The sequence below is a fragment of the Nematostella vectensis genome, chromosome 2 (genome assembly GCF_932526225.1).
Source record: "Nematostella vectensis chromosome 2, jaNemVect1.1, whole genome shotgun sequence".
Lineage (NCBI taxonomy): Eukaryota > Metazoa > Cnidaria > Anthozoa > Actiniaria > Edwardsiidae > Nematostella > Nematostella vectensis.
Window position 1 is genome coordinate 4585446 of NC_064035.1, and position 23357 is coordinate 4608802.

The following is a 23357-nucleotide window of genomic DNA, read 5'->3' on the forward strand; positions in this document are numbered from 1 at the left end:
CAAATACACGTTTCAACAATTAAAGGAATCATTTGATTGATTTGTTTACATCGATCTCATTGTTGTTGGAATTTTGCACCTTTCTCAGAGGCTAGGGTAAAGGGTCTTGGTCGGCTCTTATGATCTCTCCGAGTATTTTAGATGTCCTAATTATCAGCTCTCATACTCGGCTGTCTGGGAATCGTTCCAGTTAGTGATGCACTTTCCACTTGAAATTACTTCAAAAAACGTTAGGCATGTCGGCGGTACATTGTACAAGCATTGTCAGACGACCATCCAGAACCCGCAGCGTGCTGGAACGGCAAATAATTGTGTCTGTCACACTTGGTATGTGCGTGCAAATGAGCCGGAGCTAGGAACACAGCCTTGAAGGCGGACAAGTGCAACGGGTGCATTTGTGTCAAGAACATGAGTAGCAACACAGATGCAGATGCGATGAAAGATGCACCACTACCGTGCAGAAGACCTAAACTCCTGCCTCGACTGCTTCATTCAGCGGACCCGTCCAGGTGTGTGTACTATCGTGACTAAACTCTGAGCATCACCCACTCCAAGTGGCAGCAGATCATAGCGCGGTATAAGCCATTCATGTGTTATACTCTTAAGGGGATCACCACTTGGCACGGGTTAAACACACTCCAGACTCGGATTAACCTTCTTGCTAGCAAACGCATAACAAACCCAGGGAGCACATCACTCGCCGTTTAACGTGTATATCTAAGGCGCTGTGCTAAAGGACAGTGCGTGAGTGAAGAGAGGATAATGAAGTGAACCCTGTCGACCCGATGACACTTGGACGAAAACCAATCAGATTGGCGGACATTCTGTGTTTATGAAAGAGCGAAATCCGTACGGCCGACCCCCACTTGCCAGACCATTTAAGACTCTTTAGAGGAACAGCATCAGTACTAGAGATGTACACTACACTGATAATACTCAGCCTGCTAGGAGTTCAGCTAGCGGGGACGATAGGCCTCTGGGGGTATGTACTTTATGCACATTAGTTACTTGAATAATCAAGACCAAGATTAGCACTTAGCCGATTACTCAACTAAACCACTTCTCCTCATTCCGGTTACATAGAGCCTATGAGACGCCTTTTGAACTAAACCCCAAGACCAATCCGAACGCAGTGTGCAAGAGAATTATCGGGACCGACTTCTGCAACTCTCGTCCAGGGATTGTCTCTAAAGTGCTGGAGGGGATAGCATCCTCGGTGGAGGAATGCCAAAACCGATTCCGTAACAGAAAGTGGAACTGTACCACTCAGAAACGGTCGCTTCGTAAGATACTGCAGCACGGTAAGGCAATAAGGCAGTAGCGCGTGTCGACTTTAATGTGATACGATATTAATTGCTGACTGTCTATGTAATACCATGAATGTTCTTGGTTGGTAGACTATCGCGAGACCGCGTTTGTGTTTGCGATTACTTCAGCGGGAATTACGTTCACTGTGAGCAAGGCTTGCTCGCTCGGCGAGCTCCAAGGATGTGGCTGTAACGCGCGAAAGGGCCTGGATATCTCATCCTCCAATTTGGTGCCCCAAGGCCGAGACGAACTACAATACGAGAAACGCTCCCTTCACGAAAATGCAATGGGTCTCGACGAAGCTGAACGGCACGACTTCGAGCGTCGAGGGTGTCAACACGTCTATACTCAGTTCGGTTTCGACACGGCAAAACAGTTTATGGATCCGATGGGGAGTAGGGACGCTAAAGCACTTATTTCCCGACACAACAATAAAGCCGGAAGGCTGGTAAGTCATCTAAGTATTACATCTTTTCATTGTTAATTTTTGTGTCATTAATCGTAAATGCACACAGCTGATGCAAATAGTTTCTCAGGCACCCGGGAAGCTAAATCGGTATTTCTAATGCGTCCTATAGATGATCTGAACCATCAAGATGACGAGCGCTAATATAAAACAAATGTGCTCTTTCTTGTGAGTAAATTGCTGCAAAAGTGCACTAAGGCAACAAGGACAATCCACAAGCCTTAACTCTATATCATAAATCGATGAGCTCACTGACATTCCCAAAGACCACGAAAATGGCATAGTTTTCTAGGGCCTTCTGATTTAGGTTTAATTTCAAGCCACAGTGATGTAAGCTCTGGCTCTGGCTCGTGGTGTTAGAATGCTTGCGGCTTGCGGTCTTTTGTGATCAGTCGAGTCAAGACGTCTTGCTTACAATAGCAACATAGAGACGGAAGCGGCGGAAATTTAACAGGAAAACTATACTTGAAATCACAAAATGGTGTTTTGCTGTCATCGCCTTAGCAGTTCCCTAAGATCACTTCTTTCATGTTGTAAAATGCGCACGCTGTTAGATAAGCAAAATGACTGATAGTCTAGCGTTGTCATCCATAGTCGTCCAAGAGAAGCAGAAAAGCTCTTATCTATTAACATAAGTATTATGCGTTTGTTTACCGTAACAGAGAGTAACTTAAAACAAGATAGCTTTAATTTGTGGCACTTAAAAAAGGCGTGACAAAAAAACATGGCAATACTAAAGCTAAGCTACGTGAACACTTTAAAAAACCTAAAAAGATTTGGTAACTTATCAGTCAGGTTTAATATGTTAATAGAGCACGATATCACAAGAACATTAAGTTCAATCACAAATTAAATTTGTCATGTGTACACTTGATTGACTGCCTAAGAGCTGCACATCAAGACAAGGGGTTATCACTGACTCACTTGAGCGCTCGTACGTCTAATCGCAGACTCGCAGAATCTACGATCTGTCTGTCACCCTTGTGCCATTCTTTATCACATAACAATCAAATGAGTTTTCGTGCTGTCAGTAAAGAGATTTCTAATGTCGCGAAGCCTGCCTTGCTAGACATTGATGTCTGTGTGAGTAGATGATAAGAATACTTGGCATAACAACCTTACAACACCATCACAGAAAAAAAGCGCTATCACATAATGCCGAGCTTTTTCTGACTGTAGCAGGGGCCTATATATCTTGACAACATATATTGTCAATTTACGTGGTAAATATGGTGCGAAATAGGTGCGATAAGATGGCGGTTCTCACGCTTTTAATGAAATTGGAAACGTAAACATGGGTATCCGTTACTTCTGTGAACAAAAACCTGTACAAGGTTATGGTAACTAATGATCTAGGTTATGCCCCATAAAATCAAACTAACAAACTAATCCCTTTACAAACTTATCTCGACAACTCTGTCCACTAAGCCAAGCTGTTTGCTGACAAGTTTTTTTTTATCAAAACTTCTAGGCAGTCAAGAATCATATGGAAAAGAAATGTCGTTGTCATGGTCTGTCTCAGACATGTCAGATGAAGACCTGCTGGTGGGAGCTTCCCGCTTTTCGCAGCGTCAGCGACCGCATCAAGACACACTTTGACGGCGCTGTCAAGGTCTATGTGGACAATAAAGGCGAACGTATCATTGCTGAAGAGAGTACAGTGAAGCCGCCTACAGAAGAGGACCTTGTGTATACCACAAGGTCACCAGACTTTTGCAACAGTGAGTACCGTACGGGCTCTCTTGGCACTAGAGGGAGGACATGCAATGAGACGAGCCAAGGGACTGGGGGCTGTGAGCTCCTGTGCTGCGGCAGAGGCTACGAGAGAACTGTTATCAACGAGGAAGTGAATTGCAGGTGCAGGTTTCACTGGTGTTGTGAAGTAAGATGTAAAAAGTGTAAAAAAGAACGAGTTGTGTTCACTTGTAAATAAAGAGCTGGAAGAAAATCGCCGGTAAGATGGTAACCGTAGCCAGAGGGAAAAACCTCCGGTTTAAACCAATAAATATTTGGCTTTAAATCGGAGATACCGAAGAACAATGAAATGAGGTTTAATTCATGTTGGTTCTGGACTGCTCTGGAGGTGCCAAGGCGGTGCCAAGTCGCCAAGTCGAACCTTACAGTACACCATTCTTCGGCGGGAGACAAGAAAGGCATCTATTGAGATGCAAAGCTCCAAACAAAAAGCCCACTCGCTTTGAATCTCTGTTAAGTACAACAGATGAATAGGGCTTATCGCTCAATAGGACTTTATAGCTCCGCGCACCAAGGTTTATGATAAACAATAAGGATCGAACAGCAGGACGCGCTCTGCATGACGGGTACAAAGCCAAAACATCGACACTTCATCCGTAAAGATAGGATATTATATTATCGACCGCCCGCGGGCTTCGCAATTGCGGAGCATTTAACGAGTCCGTTAAGTCGCTATCCGTTTTAAACGATTCGCCGTAGTCAACCTACTGCATCTGGACGAGTTGACCCGAAAAGAACGCTTTGCACGATTTGCTTCTCGCATTGGCATCATTGATCGTAAAAGCGAGCAACAGGACCCATGTGCGTGTGTCGAAGGCTGGTTTTAATATCGTGAAACAACGGGGTCTTTGAGACATCCTGCATGGCGTCCCGTCAGGCCGAAAAAAAACAAGTCATTCATGTTATGAGTTGCTCATTTTGTTCGCGAAGATTAACAATGAAGCCACTTAATTAAACTACACCAAGCGAGGATTGACAAAAATAGGACGTTTTGAGGACAGGACTCGAGTCGCTTTGAGGTCTCTAGAACCGATAACTGGTGTATTTGTACCAAGGCCTGTGCTCTTAAAACCACAGGGAATGTGGGCGAGGAACTGTTGCGACAATGATTGACAAAAATATACATAAGTACTCACTAAGAAATATTCGAGACTTTTACGGAATTCGTTCAACTATGCAGGAATCTCTACAGAAAAGATAATAATAAATATCTCTTATGACCCTCAGTGGGCCATGAAGGGATTGTTATGGCAAAAGCCAAGGATACTTATACATTTCCGAAAATCAAAGACAAATGAACCAGCGAGAAATAATTATTACTCTTAAAATTTAAAAGAGTAAAGCTCAGTTGTTGCTTTTTTGAATAAAAGGCTATTACAGGCCAATGGTGGTACAATGGTAGGCCAATTCATAGCCTCCACCGCATCAAGGGTTGAGATAGTTAGGCGATATTACAGTGCCAAAAACCGATCTTAAACGGAAACAAAAGCGCGGGGGCTGATTTCCACAGCGTTTAGTGTAATAAAGAGATCATGGTCCTAAGCAATTTCCTAGTACAAGATTGTTTGAATATAATAAAGAAATGCAAACAACTTCAAGAGTGGATACCAGATACCAGTCGAGTGCTATCACTTTAGGCAAATCATGGGTTCGCCCCTGACCTGCCACGACAGTGTGCGCAAGAAAGGAAAGTGGCACGAAAAGGCCGTGGCGTACCTTTGCGGTACTCAGGGGCGTAGCGACAGTGGACACCCGCTCCCACTCACCCTCCCCAAAAAGATATATAAAAGGTAGAATGAATTGTGTTATGAATTTGTTTCATATTCACATTCAAATATTTATTTATATTGTGCAGATCCAGAACATCCGTTCTATTATGGATCAAAATCAAACTGATCGGATACGTACCCGTCACATCTCTAGGCCCTCATGTATACAACAAAAAAACTTTTGTTTTTCTAAAGTACGCTACGCCCCTACTCTTAGGCACACACTCTACGTTGTGTTACGTGTGAGTAGAAATCCTATTATGAGAGTAATGATTAAAACAAAAACGCGAACATCAGTGTTTTATTATATATTAAAATGTCTAAAAAACGTATCACAAAAAACCCTCTCAATGAGAAAAACAACTATATACATCGCCAAATGTTCTGTCCGTGCCAGGCGCCTCTGGAATAGTGGGATTTGGTATACAACTTAAATTTCTATGGAAAACGCACTCCTCGGGGTAATAAGCTACGGGCCGGAAAAGCAGGCAAGAAGTTGAAGGACTCCTTTCAAAGTTGCCCAATGATATTTTTTGAATTTTAAAACAGAATCTAGATTAAATGTCTCATGAGTGATTATTTCAATGATTGTAGTTCAAGAGAAATTGAAGAGGGAGTTGAGTATTCTCCCAAATGCAATTGGAATTGAAAAGCATTACAGGTTACACCCAGAATCGCAAAGTCAATAAAATCAAGACAATCAAGACAACGGCCGAAAGTCCACTTTTGGTTCTTAATAGACGTGCTATTTTGGGACAAAACTAAAAATCATAAGCTAGATCACTCTGTTATGTAGGCAAATTCGACAATAAATGTCCGTGGAGATACTGCAAAGGCATAAAAAATCCATTTTTGTTCTTTCGGAGGTGGTAGATTTTTATGAGAGAACTCCCTCCCCCTCCCCCCCCCCCCCCCGGAAAAATGAGGTCCACTTTTTCGGATTTCGCACCCCCCCAAGAGAAATCCTGGGTACGGGCTTGCTAGGTGCTATTCCCAAACAAGATGACGGATTTTGGGTTCTGGGAGGTTGCAGAACAATGATTTTTGCTATAACTTAAAATCAGTCACACACATTTGAACAATACTAACTACATCCCCTCAGGCCTTCCTGAACATAAGACTGCTCTGGTATTTGGAAAGTGGGGAATGGAACCATGGGCGCAGCAGACGCTCTCGCGGAACTTTGATTGACTTGCTGTTGACCATGGCTGAGGGCTCTACGTTATTTAGACGTTCTATATAAAAGAATACATGGGGTTAAAATCCAATAAATCTAACGCATGAGTCCCTAAAATTCCAGGTGCAATAGCACAGATCATTAAACTATAAATACAGCACCTTCACACAAAGGTTTAAAAGGTTTCCCCATAAAATATAATTCTTCTTTATTTTAGTATCAGGCCATCAGGTAACACTTATCAGGAGATCTCAGTAATATAGTGAGTCAACCTGAGAATGCAGGGCCGTAGCAGCTGTAGCCGTAGCAATATTTTAAAAAATTATAAGGAAATGACCAGTAGCGCTTGGCTGTGCCCCCCCCCAATATTTTCTTAATGTTCCTTTATTGTGTTCCCCCAATCTTACGTGGCCTGCTATGGCTCTGAAATGCCTTATTCTAAATCACAGCAAGACCATTGGCACTTACCATTTTAAATTCACAGTAAGAAACAGAAATCTAGGTACTGTAGAGCTGACAGTTTTAAGCACCTTGTGTACTCCTACTTTTTATGCTTACAAATTAAAAACCATAGTTGAATAATGGAGATTCATATTGCATGTTGACCATAAGGTACCGCCACACTGTAATGATGCCAACATTTGGGAATCCCCATAAGAGGACATATTTTTTTTCTGAGTTCAGTTACAATGATAATAATATACCTCTATGGCAGAGATAAATGCTTCTGTCATGAGGCCCATCTTGGTAGTCTGACAACCTTGTGTTCTGGTGGAGAAGAGAGATTCATTAACAAGATACCAGATTCCAGATCTAAATAAATTTTTAAATATTTCATAGTCTGAGACAGGTTAAAGGCATATTGTGTTGGGTTGGGCCAGAGTTTCTGATCCAACTTGAATAACCACAAGACAAAAACAACTCGGACTAAACCATATCTATTCACATTATAATGAGAATACTGATACATATATAACGAGAAACTGGATAAAATTAGATAGGCATACCTCTAATATGAGAGTTCTGTTCTTCATGTCTCGGGTCCATTCTGGTACGTACCTCTGTGGTATCTGAGGGTGGTAGCGTGACCACACAGGGATACTTTGGTACAGAAAGAAATAATGATACAACATGTGAGGCAGAAATAATGGATCAACATACAAGAGTTTAATATTATACAAAGACAACAAAATTTAATAAACTGCAAATATAAAAATGAGGGAAATCAAATTAAAAAAAATTAACTTTGGTTTATTGTTGCTGATGTCAATGCCCATCTTGTTTCCACAACCAGGGAAGGGGGGGGGGGGTGGGGGTGGTACTCAGCCTATATTTGGGTATAGAGGTGCAGCTGGGGGTTTTGCAACCCGACCCGACCCATACACTGTTTAGGACAACACCCTCAATTTAAGGACCCTGTTTAAGTTATTTAAACATAATGCTAGTACTTCTTCACCCAGTATTTTATATCTTCACTGAACTGACAATGCTTCGGTTAAACTATGAGACACAATCACGGAGCATTTCAATTGTTCTGTTGGAGTTGCAAGGATGTATGATGAGTCCGACACTCTTTAATCTTAGGTGGGGGTGCATGTTTCAAGAGCTATATCCGGCACAATTATATTTGAATTATGTTCCCTGTTATGTGCCTAACTTTTAATTGACAGACATCTAATTGTTCATGTGCTCAATCCAAACAATTAGATTCGGCGCGGCAAAAGTGCGAGTTACTGTCATAAAGACACCTGCCTTCTGCCTCACGCTTACAAAACAAAAATTCTAGCGTACGTAACGTATACGTAATTATTTTTAACACTTAAAAAAAAAAACCCAAAGTAAAGATTAGGGGTTTGTTTTCAAATCCTCGTCCTTATAGTCCTATCATCTGTAATCTGGATACAGTTATATTGCCTTCCCCCTTCCTTAAGATCTCGTCTCTAAACAAACATAAAACCCTAAAAAACTATTTTGAACGAGAAACAACGACAAAATACAGTCCCTGAGGGAGTTAAAAGATAACAAGGGCGAGATTCTAAAAAGCTAGACCAAGGAAGTGCACTTCCCTTGGTTAGACACGTTTGTGAAATCTCTACTCTAACTTTAAATACATCTTTCGTAATTTTTAAAATCATAGTCACAAAATAAGTATCGATGATGAGCACCTAAAAAACTAGCATAATAGTCGGACCATACCTTGTTATTTTTCCAGAATCCATAGTTTAAGCTTTTGTATTGCAATCGTTCGGCGTCGGTAACCAAGCACTTACTCCATCGGCGCTCGGCATAAAAAACACACAACAGAGCGTGACGCGGGGAGACTGGGCCGAGTGAAAGCCAACCAACCACTACCAGTTACAGGTTCGAAAATTGAGTTATAATATAATGGTATCTTTTTGTTTTACTTTTTCGGTTCCTTTTACAAAATCAATAAGTAGCCCTAAAATAGCATAGCAGTTTAGGTTTTTACAGGTAACATGAGTAAAACTCGGGTTCTCCTACATTTTATTTATAGTAAGAATTGTAAAGCGCTCTATGAGAGCTAGTAAGTAGTTCATGGCGCTATACAAGTAATTTTTATTTTTTTATCATTTCCAGAAGTACCCTGATTTTACGCCCCACTTCCAATTATTATTAGCACGAGTCTAAAAATCAAGCTCAAGAACCGGAACCATTCATCCTAATAACAAGGCGGTGGTCTACGAAACAACATAGGGTGGGTTCCAGAGCAGTAATCTGACTTCAGCAGTCTAAAGCCCCGTGCAAACTGCGCCAGGCTGGCGAGACGCTGGGCGAGATGTTGGCCCAGCAATACTGGCGCAGTTTGAACACCGTGTTGGGGAGGTGCTGACTGGTGCTGGCAAGTGTTGGCGAAATTTTGATTGAGTTCAAACTTTTGGCCAACTGTTTGCCAGCGTCTCCTTTGTCTCGTGGTCATTCGAGCCGATCACAGCTTTGCTGTTGCAGCAATGCTGGGCCCATTTGCATCGCTTTCAAAATCAAAGAAAACATCGCAATTTTTTGGACGTGAAAAGGATGTATGACTGAAATGTATCATGCATAACACCATCCCACGTACTACTTTCTAATTATCAGATTAAATTCATTGTTTTTTTTTTCAGGGGACCAATAGACCCGAATCCAACCGGAATCCAGCGGACTCTTGGGCTGCCTTTTAAAAAACACAAGAAAAATGATGGAGTCTTGGGTTGCCTTTGGTTATGCATCAAAGGCCAGTGACGCGTGAACTTATTACCAACATGCTCGCCATGTGTTGGGGCAGTTTGCACACCGGCTTAGCACTGGCCCTACTTTTTCTTTCTTCTGACAAAGGTGTCAACCAGAATCGAATTGATTCAGCGGTTATCTTAGTTCAGGACGTCTTTGGGCGTTTCTAACTCCGGTTTTCAGAAAATGTAATATTGTTCTACGAGGAAGATGTTGCATGAACGAAAACTTCGGATACTCTTCCATACGTATTTACTTCACTAGCACTGGCTGCTGTACTAAAAGGTCTTGAAGAATTGTTTGATTATGGTTCAATCTCGCCTTGGATTCTAGAAGGGAGAGGGAGAGAGAGAGCGACGTAGTAGCTGTAGTAATAGACCCCCTCGCTAGAAGTTACGATGGCTAAGCAATGGTTATCCAAATGTCATTCCTCCTTTTTCCTACATTTTCAACAGTTATTGTGAACTGTTCCATTAAACCAGGCGCGTACCCAGGATTGGCAGATGGGGGGAGTGCGCAGTCACAGGTATCATAAGGAAAAAGCATTGCATTTGAAGATTTAAAAAGAAATGACCCACTTATTGTCCGTCAAGGGGTGGGTTAGATGAGCTTATAAATGCGCACGACTTGTGTCACTACAGACGTCCTTGATGCACACAGCGTGTCATTACACGGTCTTGTGAATGCACACGGCGTGTAATTACACGGTGCTATAGATACACACGACATGTCATTACACGGTGCTATAGATGCACACGCTGTGACATTATTTGGATCATTAAAAGGTAGGCTTGGGATGGCTTGAGGAGGCAGCTTACCCGATAAAACGGGATGGAGCAGGTGAAGGATTGCCACTACTCAAATGGAAGTTATATCATCGAAGCCCAAAAGATCCATGTAGGATTGTTTAACAACGTCCCAAGTAAATTTTTCAAGATTGATCTGCAAAAAAAAAAAAAAGTCAATCTTTGAGTTTCAGAACGGATTACCATACATACTATTGTACGACGGTCAAGTGCTAAGTGACTTTATTATCTCAAAACCATGATGTCATACAACGTCACGCAATCATACATAATACAACATCCCCCTTTCAGTTTACACAAGATCATGTCCATAAACTTATAACTAACAAACTTGAATTGGAACGGTCTAAATGCTAATTTGCATCCACACTAAATAATCATCATAATCAGGTGTTCAGTGACACTTGTGAACGTCCAACCAATAATAAATCATGTCTGGATTATTAGTGGGCTTTAAAAGTCTGCCCGACCTTCTAACTACTGCCTTAGATGGGCTAGGGGAGGGAGACGCAGCAGGTCCTGGCGATCCTTCTCCTCCTTCGCGTACTGGTGGTCGGTTGGAAGGGCTCGGTAGGGAGCTGGACTCTCCAGATGTCGCCACTGGTTCATGGACTAACGCTCTTCTGTTCCTTCTGATCTCTGAGCCATTTTCTGTTACCAGTTGGTAGGATCTCGGGCTTGCAAGTTTCTTCTCTATCTCTCCGTACCTTTGCTGGTCCCTTATGAACACCTTGTCCCCTTGGTGGAGTGTTGGGAGTTCCACAGCTCTGTGGCGAGAGTTGTAGTTACTGGAGTAGCGCTCTCGATATTCTTGTTCTCTCTTAAGCAGCTGTTCTTGGTCGATCTTTCGGGGTTTCAGGTTCTCGGGGACCGATGGCAACTTGTTACGCAGTTTCCGCCCCATCAGAATCTCACTAGGGGTTTGGCCGTTGGCCAGGGGGGCAGAACGGTATGCTAGGAGACCAAGGTGTGGGTTTGTGTTCTTTCGCAGGATGTTCTTGGCGGTCTGAACCGCTCTCTCGACCTCACCATTTGCTTGTGGGTAGTGTGGAGAGGAGGTGATGTGGGTGAACCCCATGTCCTTGGCAAAGTTGGTAAATTCCTGGCTAACATACTGGGGTCCGTTATCCGAGACGACTGTGTCCGGTATTCCGTGCAGAGCAAAAATCTCGCACATGTGGCGCGTGACTGCAGCTGAGGTAGTTGATCCTAGCTTTCGGATTTCAAACCATCGGCTTGCGTAGTCGACAACGATAAGGTAGTCGGTCTGCTCTAGTTCAAAGAGGTCTGTACCGACCCGGCTCCATGGTAGGTTTGGGAAAGACAGCGCCATAAGGGGTTCTCTTCGCTCTGGTCTAAGTTTGGCGCAAGTTTGGCATCTGTTGACCATTGCTTCTATCTGCTTGGTTATGAGCGGCCACCACACCGAGGAGCTCGCGCGCCCTTGGCACTTGGTAATGCCAAGATGGCCTTCATGAATGGTCTCCAGCATCTCTAGTTGCATGCTTGAGGGGATAACTAGCCTGTGATCATACATCAGGATTCCTCGGTTGACCGTCAAGTGTTGCTTCTTCTCCCAGTATGGCTTTAGGAGTGGTAGGGATGGCATAATGGGAGGCCATCCCTCTAAGCAGTAGGTCTTCACCTGCTTGCATATGGCGTCGCAGTCCTGGGCTTCCTGGATGTCTTTGAGGCGCCGTTCCGTTGCAGGTAGGGACTCTAGGACTGATTCGCTGTGTTCTTCTAATTCCTCGATTTGTTTTAAGTCCTGGGGAGTGGGACTGCCTGTGGGTGCACGAGACAGGGCGTCCGCTGTGTTTTGGTGCACTCCTTGCACGTAAGTGACCTCTGGTGAATACCTGGCCATTCGGAGGCGAAACCTCAAAACCCTCGGGGGCAGCTTGGAGAGGTCTGTGCTTGAGAGAAGGGGTACCAGTGGGCGGTGGTCCGTTTCTAGGGTGAATGGTGTCCCAAGGATGTAGTCTGAGAACTTTTCACATGCCCACGTGGCGGCCAGCTCCTCCTTCTCGATGACTGCGTATCGCTTCTCCGTGTCGTTTAGAGAGCGTGAAGCGAAGGCAATTGGGCGCCGGTTACCGCTGCTGTCGCTTTGCAGTAAGACTGCTCCAAGCCCGTCCTGGCATGCATCGGCAGCAACGATGCTTCGTTTGTTTGGATCGTAGTGTGCCAGCACATCTGTAGAGGTCAGTTTCGTCTTGATCGCCTGAAAGGCCCTTTCCTGAGGCTGATACCAAAGCCACTGCTGCTCTTTCTTAAGTAGCTGGCGTAGGGGCTCATTGATGGTTGCTAGGTCGGGTATAAATTTGGCCAGCTGGTTGACCATACCATTGAAACGTTGGAGCTCTGTCACAGTGGTAGGTCGGGGGAAATCTTGGATTGCTTTGGTTTTCTCCGGGTCTGCTTCTACCCCATCCTCCGAGATTACATGCCCGAGAAACTTCATGCGCTGTTTAGAGAACTCACATTTCTCGTTCAATGTGACTCCAGCGTCCTTGAGCCGCTGTAACACTTTTCGGACACGGCTGTCGTGAAGCTCCTGTGTCGGCCCATGTATGAGGATGTCATCCATGTGACAAACTGTGCCATCGAGGCCCTCTAGGATTCGAGACATGGTACGCTGAAATATTTCAGGGGCTGAGCTGATTCCAAATGGGAGGCGGTTGAAGCAGTACCTGCCAAATGGTGTGACAAAGGTGGTGAGCAACCGAGACTCCTCGTCGAGGGGTATTTGCCAAAATCCAGAGTTGGCGTCTAGCTTGGTGAAGACTTTGCTGTCCTTAAGCTTTGCCAAGTTCTCGCCGACACTTGCCATAGGGTGGATCTCTCGTTTTACTGCCTTGTTCAGCGGTGTCAAGTCAACGCAGATCCTTACATCACCATTGCGCTTGGGAGCGATCACCATGCCTGAGCACCAGTCTGTGGGCTCACTTACTGGTGAGATTACCTTCTGACGAACCATAGCCAGTAGCTTCTCTTTGACCTTAGGGAGAAGTGGGTGCGGTACACGTCGGGGTGTGTATAGACAAACTGATACTGCGTCCGGTTTCAGAGGTATCTTGTACTTATCCTTCATGAGGCCCAGCCCTTTGAATAACTTGGGGAATTCTGCCTTGAAATTAGGGGCGGTCTCCACATTGTGCACTGCTGCTGACGGTATTAACAGCTGGAGTGCCTGGATTGCTGACTTGGAAAGTAGATTCTTAGATTGGTTCTTCATGACGTAAACATTTTCGCGGTGTGTCCTCCCTCCGACTGCAAATAAGGCGTCTGTTATCTGTCCTTTTATCAAGTGGGACAAGTTCACTCCACCGGGTCCTCTGAACATGCTTGTCGCCTTGTCCAGTCGCCGGTTTTCCAACCACGGTGCCTTGTCGCCAACCACTGTCACCTTTGACCCACTATCAAGTTTCAAGGTACAGGGGTTGTGGTTTATGAGCACTTCCGCTGACCAGAATTCATCGTTGGTGGTGCTCACTTCGCCCATGAAGTAGCAGTCGTCTAAATAGTAATCTTCCTGGTAGCTTCCTCCCTCTTCTCTATTTACTTCATGCACTTGTTTGTTTGACCGACAGACTACGGCGTAGTGGCCTGTTTTGCCGCAGTTACGGCACTTTGCATCCTTAGCAGGACAATCTTTCTTGACATGGTCTGCCTTTTTTCCACACCAGTGACAGGAGGTGGAGGAGTTATGGCTTCCCGGGGATGTTGGTCTACGGTCTTGGGTTTGCCTTCTTTTGTTGCCGTTTGTTTTTTGTTGTCCACCGTTGTTACCGTTGTTACCCCGGCCCTTTCTTTGGTTGTTTCTTCTGTTCGGCTGCCTCTTATCTGTATGGTGAATGGTTTCTGTCTGGCTCGAGTATGGTTTCCCGCTTATCACTTGTCGGTGAGTTCTTGAGATCTCGGCAGCTCGAAGGCTTTCCACCACCTTATCTAGGCTTGGCACCGGCCGTTCCCTTAAAAGGCGTTCACGTCCACTCTCATCGGTAGTACCTATGACTATCCGATCTCGGATGAGAGAGTCCTTCAAGTCACCGAACTCACAAGAGTTGGCTAGATGACGCAGGCGGACGACATATTCGTCGACGGACTCGGAGGGCTTCTGTGTTGCAGAGTTGAAAACAAACCGCTCATACAGCACGTTGCGTTGGGGTACAAAGTATTTTCTAAGCTCTTCTATAATCCTCTTCGGGTCTTTCCTGTCGGCGTTGGTCAGGGTGGGTAATGAGTTCATTATCTTCTTGCTTTCAGGGCCCATTACCGTGCAAAGTGTTGCGGCTACTATTTCCTTGCCTGGAGGGGATGTCAATTTCGACCTTATATCGGTAGCAATGGTATAATAGTCCCATGAGGATTCGAAGTCCCGCCAGTTCTCCACTACGTCTCCCTGTAACGACATTGGGGGTGGGGCTGGGATCTGATATGTAGCCATTACTGTAAATGAATTCGCACAATAACAAAGACAGAGTGATAATTTTAAGAAATAACGCTTAAAAAATATCTGAAAAAATATGCGCGAAAAAACGTCGCGAAATCGCGAAAAAGATCGTACTAGAAAATTATAGCGTGCGCGGTATACCTGTGTTACGGTTCCAGGCCGCGCGCGGTCAAAACGTCGATGGCACGTTTTGTTTTCGTGAATGAAAACTCTCAAACTGAATAAGCCTGCCGAGTCCCCTTTGGAACGGCAAGAAAACCGCGTTATGCTTACTTTAAACTGCCCTAACACTACTCTAGTTAAAGTCTGTGCACGTCCGGAGTCGGTATAAATACCCGCTTGAGATGAAAGTCCTCCCAGAGTTGGAATTGATGTGAATCTGCCGGCTTGTCGTAGTTTATTTCTGACAACGGTAAGCTTGTCTTTGTAAGCTTATTTACAGAAAATACTCTTTGAATAAATCAACTCAGCTGTTAAGTCGACGTAGATTGTACTTCCCAGTGTGTGGTAGCTGTCTGTGGTTCTTGTGTTTCTTTCCAGCTCGGTAAATTGAAGTCGGCGGTATGTTGTCCCTTGACTTGAACTATACTCGCTGAGGTTAAGTTTTTGTGCAGAGTGTCGAACGGATCGTGTCTCCCACAGTTTTTTCCCTGTTTTTCTTCGGTTTGTCCAACGGAATGTCCGAGATAAAACGCTGACTTGTTCACTTGGATATTAGGCTGCTAAAAACTGATTTTTAGCGGGTCCTCAGGGCTGCCACCATATTGTACGACGGTCAAGTGCTAAGTGACTTTATTATCTCAAAACCATGATGTCATACAACGTCACGCAATCATACATAATACAACACATACTCAGGTCTTAGCTTGGCATACACCAAGCCAAGATCTTTGATGCCATACTTTACCGTTTGCCTAGTTAAATGAGGAATCTCGATCTTTCACAAGAAGACATTTGCCAAATCTTATGACTAAAGCTCTTATTATCTTTTTACCTATCCTACCAATGTTCATAATAATAATAATAATAATAATAATAATAATAATAATAATAATAATAATAATAATAATAATAATAATAATAATAATAATAATAATAATAATAATAATAATAATAATAATAATAATAATAATAATAATAATAATAATAATAATAATAATAATAATAATAATAATAATAATAATAATAATAATAATAATAATAATAATAATAATAATAATAATAATAATAATAATAATAATAATAATAATAATAATAATAATAATAATAATAATAATAATAATAATAATAATAATAATAATAATAATAATAATAATAATAATAATAATAATAATAATAATAATAATAATAATAATAATAATAATAATAATAATAATAATAATAATAATAATAATAATAATAATAATAATAATAATAATAATAATAATAATAATAATAATAATAATAATAATAATAATAATAATAATAATAATAATAATAATAATAATAATAATAATAATAATAATAATAATAATAATAATAATAATAATAATAATAATAATAATAATAATAATAATAATAATAATAATAATAATAATAATAATAATAATAATAATAATAATAATAATAATAATAATAATAATAATAATAATAATAATAATAATAATAATAATAATAATAATAATAATAATAATAATAATAATAATAATAATAATAATAATAATAATAATAATAATAATAATAATAATAATAATAATAATAATAATAATAATAATAATAATAATAATAATAATAATAATAATAATAATAATAATAATAATAATAATAATAATAATAATAATAATAATAATAATAATAATAATAATAATAATAATAATAATAATAATAATAATAATAATAATAATAATAATAATAATAATAATAATAATAATAATAATAATAATAATAATAATAATAATAATAATAATAATAATAATAATAATAATAATAATAATAATAATAATAATAATAATAATAATAATAATAATAATAATAATAATAATAATAATAATAATAATAATAATAATAATAATAATAATAATAATAATAATAATAATAATAATAATAATAATAATAATAATAATAATAATAATAATAATAATAATAATAATAATAATAATAATAATAATAATAATAATAATAATAATAATAATAATAATAATAATAATAATAATAATAATAATAATAATAATAATAATTTATTACAACACCCTCGCAGACTTAAAAGTCTGAATTACAGTGAAGGGTCATGCACTACTTTACACATCTCAGTGATCAGGAAAAAATGGACGTCATGGTATGTACCTTGACATTCCCTTCCCCAGTGATCATACCTAGCCCCTTCACCCATCATACCTAGCCCTTTCACCCATCATACCTAGCCCCTTCACCCATCATACCTAGCCCCTTCACCCATCATACCTAGCCCCTTCACCCATCATACCTAGCCCCTTCACCCATCATACCTAGCCCCTTCACCCATCATACCTAGCCCCTTCACCCATCATACCTAGCCCCTTCACCCATCATACCTAGCCCCTTCACCCATCATACCTAGCCCCTTCACCCATCATACCTAGCCCCTTCACCCATCATACCTAGCCCCTTCACCCATCATACCTAGCCCCTTCACCCATCATACCTAGCCCCTTCACCCATCATACCTAGCCCCTTCACCCATCATACCTAGCCCCCTCACCCATCATGCGTAGCCCCTTCACCCATCATACCTAGCCCCTTCACCCATCATACCTAGCCCCTTCACCCATCATACCTAGCCCCTTCACCCATCATACCTAGCCCCCTCACCCATCATGCGTAGCCCCTTCACCCATTATACCTAGCCCCTTCACCTATCATACCTAGCCCCCTCACCCATCATGCGTAGCCCCTTCACCCATCATACCTAGCCCCTTCACCCATCATACCTAGCCCCCTCACCCATCATGCGTAGCCCCTTCACCCATTATACCTAGCCCCTTCACCTATCATACTTAGCCCCTTCACAGAAAAAAAAAAGATGGACGTATTTTTGGCACCTTCTCCACCCGTGCCTTACATGGCTCCTTCAAATAAATGAAATGGCGTAATGATTTGTACCATGGAAACCTTACCCCCACCCCCTTAGTGATCATAATTACCCACTTAACAGAAAATTAGGCGTAATGGTTTGTATCTTGGCTCTCTCCCGACATTCGGAGGGCTAATTTTAGCTTACCACTGTCTTGTGATGTCTTGCAAACCCAGGATTTTTGCATAAATAACGAAGCCTCTTTGCAAGCTGGCCTGGCGTTGAATAGAGATACTGTTCTAGATATTACGAAACAGGAAAAGAGAAAATCAATTGAATTGTAGCCCCAAAAGTATTCCTACTTCATAGTGTTTATGTTGGTGTAATTTAGTACAGAACTTCCCGTAAAGAAAGAGAAAACTAACTGAACATAAGGAGAGCAGTTAATAAAAATGTTAAAAAATGGAAATAGTAAAACCATACATAATGAATGGCATGCAGTTGTAGTGGCTACGGCGCTTTTCATGGTACAGTACTTGCAACGCACCTGGGTATATTTCAGGGTAGACAAGATCTTTAGGACAAAGAGGATAGCAGCCACACTGTACAGCTTCTAGCCTGCAAGGGAGCACCAAATCGGTCAATGTGAAGAAAACCTGATGAAATCAGTCGCATGAGGATCTGTAATCGTTGTTTTTAATCCAAAACAGGCTTACAAAACTTTTTATTTTGTTATTTTTAAAATAACATCTTGTTAACAGAAATAAGCTTTCCAAACATGGATGCTAAATTTGACTTGAATGCTCTCTTCTTTTTATAAGTACGTCTTATTTTCAGTTGAGGCTGGGCTGTATTCATTTTAAGGCAGGAATTGTTCTGTGTATAAACATATGAAATACCGTAAAAAAGAAACTTAATTGACAATGTTTCCACTAGGGATAATCCAAGGTGCACGGTTCCTCATACATTAGAACACTTATTTGTAAATTGCAAACAAGCAGTAGATTTTTGGTACTTGTTTTTGAAATGGTGAAAGACTAACATCCCAGTTCAATTAAAGCCACATTGTCACCAGTTTACTTCCGGTGGTCCGACGGAAACTTTAACCGTCAAAAGACAAAAGAATCTATTAGAATCCGAGATATTAAACAGACCATCTGCTCTAAATTATCAGTCACATCCTCAAAGAAACTTCCAATAGACACACTGCTTTCAATATTTTGAAATATTTTTCGCGTTTTTCGTTAAAAATCATCGGAGATTGTTAAGTAATCGACCGGAAGTAAACTGGTGATAATGCGGCTTTAACTAATACAGACATCCTTTACGGATATAAGCCTCTCTCAACCATTGTATCATAATTGAAAAATTATGCATATATAAAAGTTTTTTTGAAAGACAATGCACCCAACTTTGAGATATTTTTATTAACTCTTTTTACAAAAATAGAAATAGAGAAATGCATTGCACTCAATAATAGCTGCATCATATAGGTTTTGTTCAAAGTAGGAACAGTTATTATAAATAGCTATGAATTTCTTTTAGGCTGCTGTAATTTCTATTATGGTATGTCAATCTAGATTTTTGTGTGTGTGTTTTTGCAAACATATCACTTTTGATAATGTAAAAACAAGTAAATAAGACATCAGAAAATATATGTAAAAGAACGGAAAGAAAGCGAACAAATGAAATGGCAATAATGAATGTAAACAAAATGTATATGTTTGTAATAATGTAATAATAATCTTAATAAAAAAAGTAAAAAAAAAAGTATGTGTCTACTTGAATTATTAGAAAGAGAATTACACACATGATACTTATGGTTGTTACTATGAGCACAACAATATGATTCTGCATTTGATAATCGATCACACTAACAAAACAATCTTTTGCTGATATATCTAAGCCTTTACAGGTTTTTATAAAAAAGAGTGTTTGGGACCTGCTATTACTTGTGATCCAGGATTTACAATATGGAATCTGGGACAGGAGTCCATGTCGGACTTCCAAAACAAGGGCGGATCTACAGGGTATTAAGTGGCTATCGACTCCCCTATTTTGATGGATTTTTGTTACATTCTTCGTATTGTCCACAGAAACCCAACAGAACAATGTTAGCCCCACAAAGATGCCATATCAGGCCCATTGCCAAGATTCTGGGCGGGTCTGTTTCCTAAACCCATTTACCACATACATTGCAACTCCAAAGAATTCATGCTTTGCAGTGGATACAGCCACATCAGCATCCTTTAATATTTCAAGATATTTTGATCTTGATTCTTGGTAGCCCCAATGAAGAACTCTTTCACCTAACAGTGGACGAGCTTTATGGAATACATCTATCAGGACAAAACAAGAAAGAGCCAAGAGCATAATGTAAACATGCTAGAACATTTCACCCTCAAAAACTCATATTATTAAAAAAAAATGTCTAGGGTCAGAGAATTTTAACTACAAAATGCAGTTCTATCCGGGTATGGTCTCAAAGCAGGTGAGGATATCAAGTGGGAAATATGTGCAAAACAGTGTTCATTGATTTGCGTGGGTTTGGTTGTTACTGCATGACACACACAATAAGAGCATTTTCTGTAGTTAAGTGATTTTAGCAAATGTCAGGGTTTGAATTCTGTCTCTAGTGCTAATTTTGGAACAGAAACACAACACATCTACAAAGACAAGTTATTACCTGGAGTTTGTGAAAATCCCTCCCCCAAAACGGATACATTAAAGCTGAGACCTTCTTCAATTAGATGAAAAAGCGTTTGGAAAAACAGCTCAGGATCTTTGTCATGCTCCCTGTTGGAAAACCACAAAAGATCTTAGGATGCTTGTAAATACAGAGGGCACATAAAGTGCTGTTAGTCTCCCATTAGAAAGAAGTGTGGGCAATTTAACTTGGGAGACCAAGTTTTTGTTGTTTCAAGTTGCCAGACTGTCCCATATCTATAAATAACCTTGTTTCGAAAGATCACATTTTCTCAGGGTAATTAACCTGGTCCAAAACTTAATCACTGTACTTTGATTGGATACCAAAAGAAACTAATTCAGCCTTGCATGCATCATTTGTGCATTTTTGCCTATTCCTAAAATGTGTTAACAGAAAGGAGTAATGTTTTCTTCCATGGGGTCACACATTTCGTTGTGCTTCTCTTCTAAACTGTATATTTCCACAAAAGTATGAAAGATAGGTGTCAATAAGAATGTTAAAGAGTTTTTTTTACAGAATACCACTAAAAATGAATAAAACAGTTTAAAAAATGTCAAAATGTACAATATCCTCAAACCAAACAATTGATTCTGCTCAGATCTGCTCTAAAAAAAACGGGGTGCTGCCCCCCTGTCCCACCCCTCCCTCCACACCTAGTATATGTTTTATCTCAATACTTCCTACCATCTATGTGACCAAACAATATGAAGAGGCCTACAAGACCTGGGGTTCTGATTTTCAAGCTCCAGTTTTGATATCTGTGTGGCAAACACAAATACATTGTATCAATTTATTGGGCTGGGAAAAAATCTATTTGATAACCATATATATGATAACCATATACCTATATATATCTATTGTAAAGATTGATTACTCCAATAGTGCTAAAGACTGTGACCCAAGCCTATTTTCTTGTGAGGATGCTGAAGTGTGTGGACAGACATGAAATGCTATTGAATGGCATATATTCATAGCGATAATAATGTGACATAGTTCATATTGGGGACATTACAAAAGAAGAAGAAGTGCAAGTCAACCTACATCTAGATATTGTAGAGGGAAATACACCACTTGGCACTTAGGTTTTATCTGATCATAAATCCCATTGGGTCTATGATCTGGCATCAGTTTTAAAAAGGAGTCAATATTGTTGAGGAAGGACGTCATATTGAATAAAGAGTTGAAAACAACAACATCTGCAACAAGACTGAAAATTTATTTAATCAATAACTATATTGCATCTTTTATAGAATGGTCAGTTTGAAAATGTATGTAAGTTAAATTCTCTGAAGCTCAAGACATATTACAGTATTCATTATCATAAAACATTCTCTCAAAAAGTGAGGGTAAACATCCATGAGTCTGGTAGTCTGGGCAGCTGGCATTTATGTTATGGCAGTAAAAGTAGTTTTCTTTCTGAAAATATGCGAACTTGTTCATAGTTTGTTTTGAATGGCTGCGCGAGAGAGCAGGGGCTAGTGAAAGTGGCACCTGTAATAACGGTTATTTATAGGACGCCCCACACACACTAGCCCTAGCTCTCTTGTGCGGCCATTCAAAATGAACTACTGCTCTGAAACTCAACATAACCACCAGCTATGCAGGCTATGAGTCTGATAGAACAGATTTTTTACTACATACATCATTCAGGGTAAAAAGAGCTTGATTTTAAATTGGGAAGGATAATAGTGTCCAATTAAATTAGAAACCAATACCAAAAAAATATATTGCATATATTTTCTGATATTAATTGTTCAGCTTTATAAAAGGGGGTGGGATAATTGAGGTAATTTTTACACTTAAAGCTGTTTTCTCCCCCAGATTTAATGTGGACACTTCTATGCAGTTTCTATTTTCTTACCAGGACAGAATTTGGTTGTAGCCATACTGAAAGTCTCTTTCTTGTTGCTTACGCACAGGGTATACTAGCTGGTTTTCATGGAAATAAATAATCTTTCTCAAAGCGGCAAGGTCTGGTCTAAGTGCAATTAGCTCTGATAGATTTAGAACAGAGCTAGCAAAGAGTATCCTGTAAAGAGAGAATATACAACAGTGTTTACTTGATTAAAACTAAGACCTATTTCTTGAATCTGCTCCCCCTTCACACAAGTTTTGATTTTGAGGAAATCCACTGCAACTTAGTCTGGCAATATATATGTTACTTTTAGTTTTAACATTTATATTTGATTGATTTCGATAGTTACCTCGGTTAACCTCAATGTTCTAATAACATGGTCCATTATCATCCCCCCCCCCCCCTCTTCTCACCAATTTTTCATTTTGGAGCTCAAGAGCCCACAAATCTCAGATCGACAATAACATTGTCTTTTCATTGATTTTTCATAGAAAAGTAGTGTGGCATTTATACCTATATCGGGAATTTTTCGGGATATTTTGAGAAAAGTACAGGGCGCCAGTTCTCATTCGCCAGTGCCATTTTTTAGCGGATAGGCAGTAATGCACGGTGCCACACACTTGAGATCCCAAGATCTCCATCAACTGCCTATGCGATCCTCCACAGAACGGTTCAATTAGCAGGATGTGCGCCATATCAGAGACATTATCACTAGAGAGGCAACAAACCGAGTCCGAAACATCGTCCGCCATTTTGAAAATCTTTAAAAAAAAAAAATAGCGCGTAGGTCAGCGGCACAGGC

At 40.4% G+C, this 23357-nt stretch overlaps 2 protein-coding genes across 5 annotated transcripts in view; one reads left to right on the forward strand and one right to left on the reverse strand.

The window, feature by feature from the left end:
• LOC5508910 (glycosyltransferase-like domain-containing protein 1) overlaps positions 1 to 23332 on the reverse strand; it is a 36955-nt gene extending 13623 nt beyond the window's left edge. Inside the window, exons 1-10 of one of the 4 annotated variants that reach the window (XM_032377746.2) lie at positions 23069 to 23332; positions 22562 to 22729; positions 21742 to 21907; positions 21385 to 21458; positions 20680 to 20789; positions 20188 to 20332; positions 18541 to 18611; positions 18201 to 18292; positions 10522 to 10645; positions 8898 to 10032 (exon numbers count right to left, since the gene is read on the reverse strand). In XM_032377746.2, the coding sequence (XP_032233637.1) occupies positions 10562 to 10645; positions 18201 to 18292; positions 18541 to 18611; positions 20188 to 20332; positions 20680 to 20789; positions 21385 to 21458; positions 21742 to 21907; positions 22562 to 22729; positions 23069 to 23307 (1149 nt within the window). In that variant the 5' untranslated portion in view covers positions 23308 to 23332 and the 3' untranslated portion in view covers positions 8898 to 10032; positions 10522 to 10561. Of the gene's footprint in view, positions 1 to 8897; positions 10646 to 18200; positions 18293 to 18540; positions 18612 to 20187; positions 20333 to 20679; positions 20790 to 21384; positions 21459 to 21741; positions 21908 to 22561; positions 22730 to 23068 lie in introns of those variants that run through there. The other 3 variants (XM_048720933.1, XM_048720935.1, XM_032377745.2) reach the window with 3 other exon arrangements.
• Positions 94 to 5121, forward strand: LOC5508902 (protein Wnt-6). Its single transcript, XM_001629401.3, has 4 exons — positions 94 to 982; positions 1084 to 1301; positions 1398 to 1756; positions 3246 to 5121. The coding sequence occupies exons 1-4, from the start codon at positions 915 to 917 to the stop codon at positions 3705 to 3707; spliced, it is 1107 nt and encodes a 368-aa protein (XP_001629451.2). The 5' UTR covers positions 94 to 914; the 3' UTR covers positions 3708 to 5121.
• Positions 23333 to 23357: the final 25 nt, after the last annotated feature.